Source organism: Dasypus novemcinctus, chromosome 10, assembly GCF_030445035.2.
Source record: "Dasypus novemcinctus isolate mDasNov1 chromosome 10, mDasNov1.1.hap2, whole genome shotgun sequence".
NCBI classification, from domain to species: domain Eukaryota; kingdom Metazoa; phylum Chordata; class Mammalia; order Cingulata; family Dasypodidae; genus Dasypus; species Dasypus novemcinctus.
The window spans coordinates 44,080,317-44,091,474 of record NC_080682.1 but is presented as its reverse complement, the minus strand read 5'-3'; the positions used below and the strand labels follow the sequence as shown (position 1 = coordinate 44,091,474).

The window sequence follows — 11,158 nt, the reverse complement described above, 5'->3', positions numbered from 1 at the left end:
GTTGTCTGTTCTCTGTGTCTATTTGCTGTGTTGTCTTCTTTGTCCACTTCTGCTTCTATTGTTGTCAGCCTCACGGGAATCTGTGTTTCTTTTTGTTGCGTCATCTTGCTGTGTCAGCTCTCCGTGTGTGTGGTGCCATCCTTGTGCAGGCTGTACTTTCTTTCGCACTGGGCGGCTCTCCTTACGGGGCGCACTCCTTGTGCGTGGGGCTCCCCTACACGGGGACACCCCTGCATGGCACGGCACTCCTCGCGTGCATCAGCACTGCGCATGGGCCAGCTCCACACGGGTCAAGGAGGCCTGGGGTTTGAACCTTGGACCTCCCATGTGGTAGAAGGACGCCCTAACCACTGGGCCAAGTCCGCTTCTCCCAAACGGGTTTTTAGAATCCTTTTATAGCCCAGTTATCATTCAACAGCTTGAGTTTCTAAATGTAATTCACCTAAAAAAAAAAAAGGAGGCTTGAAATTTCATATTTTAAAATAATGGTTCTCAATGGCCCGTTCCAGGGGAAATATTGGAAGAAATTTTTGGTTGTCACAACTGGGAGGGGGTGCTACTGGCATCTAATGGGTAAAGGCCAAGGATGCTGCTAAACATGCTACAGTTAAGAGGACTGCTCACACAAGAAACACTTATCCAGCCCCAAACGCCAATAATGTTGAGGACTAAGAGATTCTGCTTTAAAAAATTAAGTACATGTGTCTGCAAAGAAGTGCTCCATCTTGTCTCTGGAATCATTTGTTCTTGAATCACTTCCTTAGTGAAAGCAATGTGAGTGGAAGGAAAGAGTTTTTAAAGCTGTAGAAGGGAAATCAAGAGAAAGAACAGCTAAAGGAGCCTTTTCTGCCTTGGGAGACCTATTTTCAGAATTCATTCCTTCACTAAGTATTTATTGAGAGCATATTATGTGCCAGGCTCTGTGGAGGCAGTGGTCTTTGGAATTTACAGTCCAGTAACTGGTTGGGGGGTTGTAGATACACAGAGGTATTAAACGAATAATCCCACAAATGAATTTAAAGCTACAAATGGTAGGGGCTTTGATGGGAAAGAACATGAGTCTATGAAAAAAGAGACTGGAATTAGATTTGGGGGTTCAAGAAAGGCCTGTGAGAATCAGTGGCATTTAAGCTGAGTAGGAGTCATGGGGCTGAGAGTGGCTAGAGGGAGGGCCTTCTGGGTAGAAGCAGCAGCATGTGAAAAGGCCTGAGCCAGGAAAGAGGCCACAGGATTTCTAGAAGAATATGACTGCTTTTAATGATAGGTGGGCTTTCAGTGGTATTTATAATTTTTATCTATGATTGGGGCAACTAATGGAGAGAGGGAAAAAAGTAGAAGCCGGAGGGAGCAGTGTGATTGAATTTCTGTGCTTTTTTAAGTGCAAACCCTTACCACCCCCAAATTACACATGCACACACCACTGTTTCTAGCAACAACACTTTTTATGTGCTAGCTCAGTCGTGGTACACACCTCGGGATCTGGGGCACTGTGGCTGATTCAGTTCTCTGGCCTAACTCGGGGCACACCCTGAAAGGTGGGGCCTTCCAGCACATTTTTTATCTCCTGAAAATTTGATAGTCACACACCTAGCACATATAAATACAGCCTGTGAAGCAAATTGCTCAGTATGTCTTGCTTTTCAGCAGTGAAGGTGAATTTAAAATGGTGGCTAGGGGAGCTGATGTGGCTCAGTGGTTGAGTGCCGGCTTCCTGCATACGAGGTCCCAGGTTCAATCCATGGCCCAGGAAGCCAAAAAAAAAAGAGAAAGAAAAAAAAAGATGACTAGCTCAATGAGTAAAATACTTGTTAAATAACAAACTGAATTATGCTTCTGTGTAAATGGTCTCTCTTTTTCCCTCTTGTCTTGTTCTAACTCATTCTCTACACAGCAACCAGAAGACCTTTTAAAAAAACATATAAAGAAAAAACCCATAAAAAATGTAAAAATAAACATATAAATCAGATCATGTTATTACTGGGCTTAAAATCTTCCAATGGCTTCCCATTGCACTTAGAATAGAATCCAAACTTCTCATGATGGCCTTCAAGGTCCTTGGTGATCTGGCCTCTGCCTCCTTCACTGACCTGTCTTTCCCCTCATGCATTCTGCTCTAGCCATTCTGGCTTTCTTTCAGCTCTTCAATGTGCTGTCATTCCTGGTTACAACTTTTGCATGTGCTGTCTCCTCTACTTAGAATGGCTAGTCTCAACTGTGGAAGGCTCAGAGAAGACTTGCCTTACCACCCGAAAGTTGCCTTGTCCTCACTCTGTTTACCCTGTTTTAGTTTCTCCACAGCACTTAATACTCTTTGAAATAATCTTCTTAATTATTACTTGTTTATTGTCTGTTTCCCCAGCCCTAGATTATAAACCCCATTGGAGCGGGGACCTGATTTGTTTTATTCCCTAGTACCTAGATGACTATCTGCCACATAGTAGGTGCTTGATCCATTTTTGTTAGATGAATGCAAACCAGGCAGTCTTCTAGGGCCAGGAAATTACAAAGTGACTAAGGGAGGGTCCCTACCTTTAAGATGCTCAAAATCTAGTGGGGCGGAAAACTTGAGAAAACCGGGATTACAATACCATGGGAGAGAAGTATGTATAAAGGGCTATATGAATAGAGAAGAGCAGACCCTTAAATTTGCTTACGGTAGCTGCATCTTAAAGGTAGGGAGAATTTCCAGTTGAAGAAAGGAGAAAGTGGGAACACATTCTGGATGGAAGGAACAGCATGAGCAAAGTTATAGTAGCTTGACAGTGCATGGCATATTCAAAGAATGACCATCAGTCTCATGTGGCTAGAAGTATACAGGGTGATTAAAAAAAGCAGAGAGGGGAGCTCTTAATTACCAACTACTGCTGCAAATTGTTTCTGAAATGCCCTTTGTCTATTTTAGGTCTTTTGAGCCAATCAACATCCACTGAGTTCCTCCAAAGTACAAGGGGAGGATGATACTATTCTTTTTTTTTTCAATTTGTTTTTTCTATGCTTTACATATCTTTGACTCTAGACAGTCAGGATAATACTTTTCCAGAAAGAGTGATAGGCTAGGTGGTGGACTAACATTTGGTTTTCTATAACTGATATCTAAATTTTTGCTCTCTTAAGGAAAGCTTACTATGTTAACTTAAATATTTTTTAAGAGCATATTCCTACAAGATCAAAAGAATAGAAGTTTCAGGACAGAGCCCAAATTGTCTAGATTCAGTTTCTACAACCGCTGATGGGTATGTTGTGGAAAGCAGAATTGTCTTACCTGAAGTCCCCTCAAAACAATGGGGCCATAACATACTGGATTCTAGTTTCCTTTAAGGACATCCAGGAGCCTATTATCCACAGTCTTATCTAAACCCATTTTGAAGTCATGTGGATGTTCATCCTTCATGATTTCTTGGAGTAATAAAATTTCTTAAGTTTACTACAGCCATGCAAAGTAATATTTCTTTAATTTAAACCAAATTTTCCAAGTTCAAGCTTAAATCACTTATCTTGACTTTCAACAAATATTTAGCGAGTGTCTTGCTGGGCATAGGAAGGTTTATAACTGTGAATAGAACATGCTCCTTGTCTTTGAAAAATTCACAACTCAAGAAGAGAGGGACCCAGGTAAACAAACAAGTATAGACTATAATAAACACTACAGTACGGATATACGTCAAGGGTAACTGACTCTTTGGAAGACTGGATAAGGTTTCACAGAGGTGGTGGCATTTAGCCTAGGTCTTCTCGGATGTGTAGGGGTTTACTACACAGAAAATGTAGGAGAGAGACATTCTAGGAAGAGAGATGAGTTTATGCCAGAGGAATAGGGTGTGAAAGAGCTCAATATATTTAACAATATTGAGTAGGAAAGTATGGCTGGAGTATTAAGAATGTAAGAAGGAATGAATGGCAAGGTGGCTGGAAAAGTGTGTTAGGACCAGACTGTGAGGGAATTTATATGTCTGCTAAGAAGTTTTGCTTCATTCTAGTAACGGTGAGTCAGCAAACCTTTTTTATTTTGAAATAATTGCACACATACAGGAAAGTTGCAAATATAACACAGAGAACTCCAATATCCCCTGTCCCCAGATACCAAGATTTACCAACTTTACCATTATACCACTTTCAGTGAAGATTTTTAAGGAAGGAAATAACATGGTCAAATGTTAATTTTATAACAATAAACTCTTGTGATAATGCACAGAATGGCTTGGGGGAGAAAAAATAGACACATACTACTCCAGCTTTCTGTCCTAAGATTCTGAAATTTGGAAATTCCCAGTTCATTCCCTAAGTTTATTTAATGATTCCTAGAATATTTCCTCTCAGCCTCCTGAAATAATTCTTGTAGCTGATCTACATGTAGCATCATCTATAAGCCTTTTGTTGAGTTAGTTGTTTTTTTCTGGGCATTTCTTAAGATATGGTGATCTGTCACACATAGTAATTAGGTGTAGGAAGAATATACCAAAGCCTTCTGATTGATCTTTAATGCCCTTCTCAGTGATGCCTTGCATTTTCCTGGCCTTTTGTTTAATGAAGTTATGAATTGGCCCCTATGAGGTAACCATAAGTCCTGTGGATTGGCTGGCCTTTGATTTCCAGACTTAATCTGGAGGGGAGAAACTCCATTTGACAGGCATTTATTGTGAACCTGCTTTTTGCCAGGCACTGTGCATGGTCCTAGAAATTTAAAGATAAATTTAAAGATTGTCCCAAGGAACTCAAAATCTCATGGGATAGTCTGAAGAATTAAAAAAAAAAACACATAAAAAACATGACAACACACAACATAAATGCTTATAGAGGTGTACACTCTGGGACAGAAGAAGGCACAACTAATTTTTATAGGTTATCAAGAAGGATCAGAAAATTTTCCTTCCTTTCAAACTATATGCAAGTTTAATTGCCAACTTTTTTTGCAGCAACTGAAAATACTAGAATAGCAAGAAGGTACAATTCTGTAATTGCTTTTAAGCTCCAGTTCAATTTAAGCCATGTCCTCTTAACCCCTTTCTTGTAACTCATTAGTTATTCTTATCTACTCAAGAGTTTATGAACATTTTTCTTTTCCTTACAAATTCCCTCAATGTTCTCGTCTATAGACTTGTGGCAGTCCAGAATGACTTTTCTGTAAATAGCAATTTTAATTTAAACATGTCAATCCCAAACAGTGCCATCACAGTTTCTGCTTTGCTCTTGTGGAAGATAAGACTTTTAACAAAAGCCTCATAGCTCAGCATGAATTTCATGACCTGTATTTTTTAGTAGCTACTTTGCCTTTAGCATCTTTTCTGCTTGATGAGTTGATAAAAGCTTGTCCTAGTTTCCTGAACCTGTTCTGTAGCAATAATTCAGCCTGCATTTTCTCTTTTCTTATAGTTTCCTTGAGGTTTAAAACGATTTAGTGCATTCGTGTTTGCTTTTCTGTATTCTTTCCAAGGAGGACTTTTTCCTCTATCAGTCTCTTAATAGCTCTTCTGCAGAGTAGAGATGTATACTAATTTTCTTGTTGTATTCTTTTTTCTTTTTAAAAGAGGAATTAAAATCTTATAAATTTTTTTTTTTTAAGATTTATTTTTATTTATTTAATTCCCCCCTCCCCTCCCCCGGTTTTCTGTTTTCTGTGTCTTTTTGCTGCGTCTTGTTTCTTTGTCCGCTTCTGTTGTCGTCAGCGGCAGGGGAAGTGTGGGCGGCGCCATTCCTGGGCAGGCTGCTCCCTCCTTCGCGCTGGGCTGCTCTCCTTACGGGTGCACTCCTTGCGCGTGCGTGGGGCTCCCCTACGCGGGGGACACCCCTGTGTAGCACCGCACTCCTTGCGCACATCAGCACTGCACATGGCCAGCTCCACACAGGTCAAGGAGGCCCGGGGCTTGAACCTTGGACCTCCAATGTGGTAGAGGGACACCCTAACCACTGGGCCAAAGTCCGTTTCCCAAAATCTGATAAATTGATGACTTGACATAGTCTCTCTTGTGGGTGTTTTCCCCATTTGCTTAGAGCTTGATGTTTCCATTCCTTAAAAGGTATATCTGCCTTTGACATTTCATGTCATCCCTATGTTTTGATCAATTTCACTTCACTTGCCTCTTTTCAGGATAGTGGAGTTGCTTCTGATTTATTGGCTTGCCTGGGTAATTGGTTGTTCACGTAAATTTTTCAGAAATATACTATGATAATTTAAGAACCTTAAAAACCCATCTAAATTGAAGGCCAATATTTTTTTCTTTCCTTAACATTCAACAGGGTTACAGAATACACTTGACTTTAACAACTCTTTTGTATCTCCACTACTTTTAAGACTGGTATTGTGGATATTTCACTGAAAACTTTCCTCCACCACTGCTGTGTTGCCAACATCTATTATCATGTAATCTATGACAGAAGCAAAATCTAAAAGTAGTGGCTTTTCTTGGGAAAAATAAACATTATCTGGTCATCCCCTTTGCTTGAAAAATACTTTAAAGTTTTTCAAGCCACTCATTTATTGTTGTTTTTTTCCTTCAGGTTATAAATGTAACACATGCCCATAATAGAAATTTCCGGGAATATAGGAAAGTATAAAGAAGAAAAATGTAAATGGTAATTCTACCACCAGTAAGGCCACCTGTTATTTCTGTGCAACTCCCAATTTTTTTGAAGCCTTAGTCTAGCAACCTCCTACCCTTTTCTAACTCCTCCTCCTCAATAAACTTCCCAGGACATTCAGAGTTCAAGATTGTCTTTAAAGCAAGGGTCCTTAGGATTTTTATGGAAGGGATGGAGCTGTAGGAAAAACCTACCAGTTGCTCCAGAGATGACATCTTGTTCTTATTTAGCTTTCTTTGAGTCATTAACAGTCGGGCGCCACTGGTGCTGAAACTTATCATTGTTACAACCGCAAATGGGTTAATGCCCAAACAAAGCTATATTCTTGGGGCTGCTTCCCAGCTCTACCACACAGACCCCAGCAGCAGCATCCTCCAAGTCCCAGGTTAATACTCCACAAATAAGAGACTGTCAAATGCTCAGCCTGGACTCAAATTTTCTCTTTTTATCTGGAAGCTTCCAGTTGTTGCCAGGACAGAGCAAAAGAAAAAAAACACACACACACACACACAAAAACAAAAAACTTAAAAACCAAGCCAACAAACCCTAAAAAAAGGAGGCTGTGTGGTTTAGTGGTTAGACCACTAGCCTGGATGTTGGGAGGGCTGAGATCAAGTTCCAGCTGTCCCACTGATTGGTTGGATAGCTAAACAAGCCACTTTTTCGACTTGTGCCTCAGTTTCTTCACTTAGGAAAGAGAGATGTGCCTTACTTTGAGGAAATAAGAAGCAAAGATGAATTAGAAAGTTTTTATGAGGACAGATGAAATTGGCTTCAGGTTGTTTGGGACTAAAATAATCATTTTTAATTAAACTATCCTATTATTTTATTAGTAATGCAGTGATAAGCCACAGGTGTGAAACTTATGAAACACCCAGACCCACAAGAAAGAACTTTCTTCCGGGGGGACAGGGTGAGAGGAAGAAGGAGGTTTTAACTAAATTTGCAGAGCTTCAAATCAAATACCAAGTTAGTAAATTTATTACCTCAAGATAGTAAATGCCATTCCTAGTTTGGCTCTCTTCCTTTATCCTTACCACATCCAAACTTGGCATGAGTCATAGGAGCCTAGAAATGAGACACAAATACAATTTGAAGGGAAAGGGAGAATTAGGAGGTTTGAGGCTCCTTGCTGGAGGATGCTAAGAATAGGCTACTCAGAACACAAAGAGAAGAACCTCCTCTTTCCTTTTCCTCCCAGTGTAGGTGGTCCACTGGTTTCCCATCATTTCTTTGATAATATGCCCTCCCCATAAAGCTACACCTTGTTTTGGAGGTGTCAAGTTATCTGACTCTGCCACTAACTAAAAAAGTGAGGATGGAATGGCTTTTTCTACTAGGCTTGAACTGTGGTTAAGTACAACAGACCTCTGACCTGTTGTTGGGAGTGGAGAGGGTCAAAAGGGAAATTTTTGGGAACTTGAAAACCAATGAATACTCTCTTAAAGGAGAATTGAGTAGTTAAGTATACGGGCAAAAATCAATAGGTGTCCTCATTTGTGGACACCTTTTCTCAAGAAGTGAAGTGTCCTAGATAAGAAAATTAAAAGACACTTGAAGGGCACTAAATAGTAAGGGATAGGAGTAGAAGAAGGGAGTAAAGATAAAGAGAGGAAATGTCAATGATATATAGAAATGTAAATATATATAAATAAATCAAGGATTTATTGAGCATCTTCTGTGTGTTCAGCCCTGCCATAGGCAGAAAAGACACATCCACAATCTCAAGAGGAAACCAAATAGATGCACGTGACAGCATTTTGTAGGAATTTAAAATAGTAACCTAAAAAGATAAAAATAGATAATAGAACACTAAGTGTTTATGGGAACTCAAGGGTGGGAGCTATTATTGTTTTAGGTTAACAAACCGAAAAAGGCAAGAATAGTTATGAGATTCTGAAATTGCGGATATGGATGGCTAACAGTAATTCTGCGACGTCGGGAAACAGGACGGATTCAAAAGAATTCTCCACCACAGAGTCCTCTAGAATTATCTCCTCAAAAAAGGGAGTCGAAAGAAACTTCGACTGCGGCGAGGCGACTGCTCCCGGAACTTGTGTGGACAGCTTGGTGATGCGATACGGAGACTGTTAGCGTGACACCCCTCTCCACCTTCCACCTCGCCTCTCGCTGCATGGGTACCATGGCAACGCAGAGCGACAGCGACCTGGGTTCCGGAAGTCGGAGAACTAGAGCTTTGAAGCTACCCTGGCCAAAGGATGCTAAGTCCGGAGCGTCTGGCTCTACCGGACTACGAGTATCTGGGTAAGAGCTTCCTTCGGCGTCGGGGAAGTAAGCGCTGAAGATGAATTAGGCTAGGGTCTGGGGAAGAGGCGGGGACGGGGTCTGAGTGGGAACGGGTGGAGGTGGGCTAGGGAGGGGCGGGGAAAGGGGATTGTTCCAGGGCCTGAGGCGTATGAGGTATTCTGAGGAGGAAAAAAAGGCTCCGAGGGATAAAGAAGGGTCGAACTGAAGCTTGGCAATGCGGAGTATGTTCAAAATGGGGCAGGTTGGAGTTGGGAAGTTGAAGTATTATTGATGTTCTGGTAGTGGGGTAATTTGGAACCTAAGCGCCAAATCGGTCATTCCATTGCTTTTAACGTTATAGAAGGCAGCTAATGTTTTTGAACTTTTCATTTACATTAGACACTGTTAAACATTTTACATGCATTCTTTCTTTGCATCTTCACAACCCTAGGAAGAATTGCAGGCGTTGTTGTTTTCCATTCTGCAGATAGAGAAATTGAGGCTGAAGAGGTAACTTGCATAAATACGGCCATGCTGCTAGATGATGGTAGAGCTAGGATCAGAACTTGGACATGTCCACTACACACTTGAGGTTTAGATCAGTAAGGCTGTAGAGCAAGCATCTTCTTTGTGTTAAGGCACTTATTGGTACCCACACACACTTTTTTATGTTGAAAACTATGCTGATCTAAAATTTTGAATTGATAATACGGGAACTTTGTTCAAAAATTTGGAAAAAAACCATACATATATATAAAGAGGTTTATAGTGAAATGTCTCCTCCCACCCTTCCCTCCATTTTTCCAGTTCCCATCCACCCCAGCTTCATAAACTTAACCACTATTACTAATTTCCTGTGTGTCCTTCCAGAGTTTATTTTGTTGTGTACTAAGGGAGCATACAGAGCACACTTTCTTCCCCCACTTAAAATATCGTGGAAACTTTCTATATCAGCAGAGAGCTTCCTCATTCGCTCTCTGTTTTTTTTGTTTACATAGTACTTAAATACTTTATGAGCTGTTTTTAGCCTTTTGCTATCACACACAGGCATATGCTGCAATGAATTATGTGCAATTTTGTTCCTTTGCTGTTACAAAAAAATACTGGAATGAATAACATGCAAATTTTATTCCTTTTGCAAGTATATCTGCAAGGATAAATTCCACATAGTGGAATTGTGGGTCAAAGGGAATATGTATTTGAAATATTGATGGAATTGTGAAATTACCCTACAGAGGAATTTGTCATTTTCCCCTGCCACCAGCAATGTGAGATAATATTTGTTTCCCCACAGTCTTGCCAACAAAAGATAACAAACTTTTGGATTTTTAAAAAATCTGTTAAGTGATCAATGGTATTTCAGGGTGGATTTAATGCACGTTTCTCTTATCAATGAAATTAAATGCCTTTTCACAAGTTTAGAGGCTGTTTATTTTTGAAAGGAGATAGTTATCTCACAAAAAATTTTGTATCCAATGAATAATAATATCAGTGTCTAGCAATGTACTGACTTTTCCTAAGGGTATTACATATTGTATCTCATTTACCCAGTACGCAATGACTCTGAAATATTTGAAAAGCCTAGTTCATTATTCACTTCCTTGAATGTTTCTGTTTGAATTTTATGTCTCAAAGTCTTGGTGTATTTGATATACAGTGCTTTTAGTGAGTAGAAGTTGGTGGTTCTCCGTAAGTAGCTTTTCTTGATGACTAAATTAGTGGCAAAGCTGATGATAAATCTACAGAGACTCAAAATCTCAGGTTGGTTGAAAAGGCTTCAATGTTCATAGATTCCAACCACCCATCTAATGCTTGAACCCTGGTCAAGTGCTCCTCCAGGCTCTATCTAAGTGTCTTGACTTCCTGTCCTAATCACCATCTAGATATTCATACTGCCCTAAGCAGGCTCACAATATTCCCTGGGCATCCTTATGGATCATCAAACCATACAGCTCTGGTGAAATGCTTTTGTCTTTAGGTAAAACCAACCTCTGCCCTCTACAATTTTCTCTCTTTTTAGAGACTTGTTATTTTTTTAAAAGATTATTTATTTATTTCTCTCCCCTTCCTCCCCACCCCCCGCAGTTGTCTGTTCTCTGTGTCTATTTGCTGCATGTCGTCTTTGTCCACTTCTGTTGTTGTCAGTGGCACGGGAATCTGTGTTTCTTTTTTTTGTTGTTGTGTCAGCTCTCCATGTGGGTGGCGTCATTCCTGGGCAGGCTGCACTTTCTTTCGTGCTGGGTGGCTCTCCTTACGGGGCGCACTCCTTGCGCGTAGGGCTCCCCTACACGGGGGACACCCCTGTGTGGCACAGCACTCCTTGCGCGCATCAGCA

General features: G+C 40.5%; 1 protein-coding gene across 2 annotated transcripts in view; it reads left to right on the top strand.

Annotated features, from left to right (window-relative positions):
* The first annotated feature begins 8,694 nt into the window (after window positions 1-8,694).
* The window catches only part of CSTPP1 (centriolar satellite-associated tubulin polyglutamylase complex regulator 1), a 241,914-nt gene continuing 239,450 nt past the window's right edge, over window positions 8,695-11,158 (top strand). The window contains exon 1 of one of the 2 annotated variants that reach the window (XM_004457928.5): window positions 8,695-8,841. In XM_004457928.5, coding sequence (XP_004457985.1) covers window positions 8,711-8,841 — 131 coding nt within the window. In that variant the 5' untranslated portion in view covers window positions 8,695-8,710. The remainder of the gene's footprint in view (window positions 8,842-11,158) is intronic. The other variant, XM_004457927.5, reaches the window with a different exon arrangement.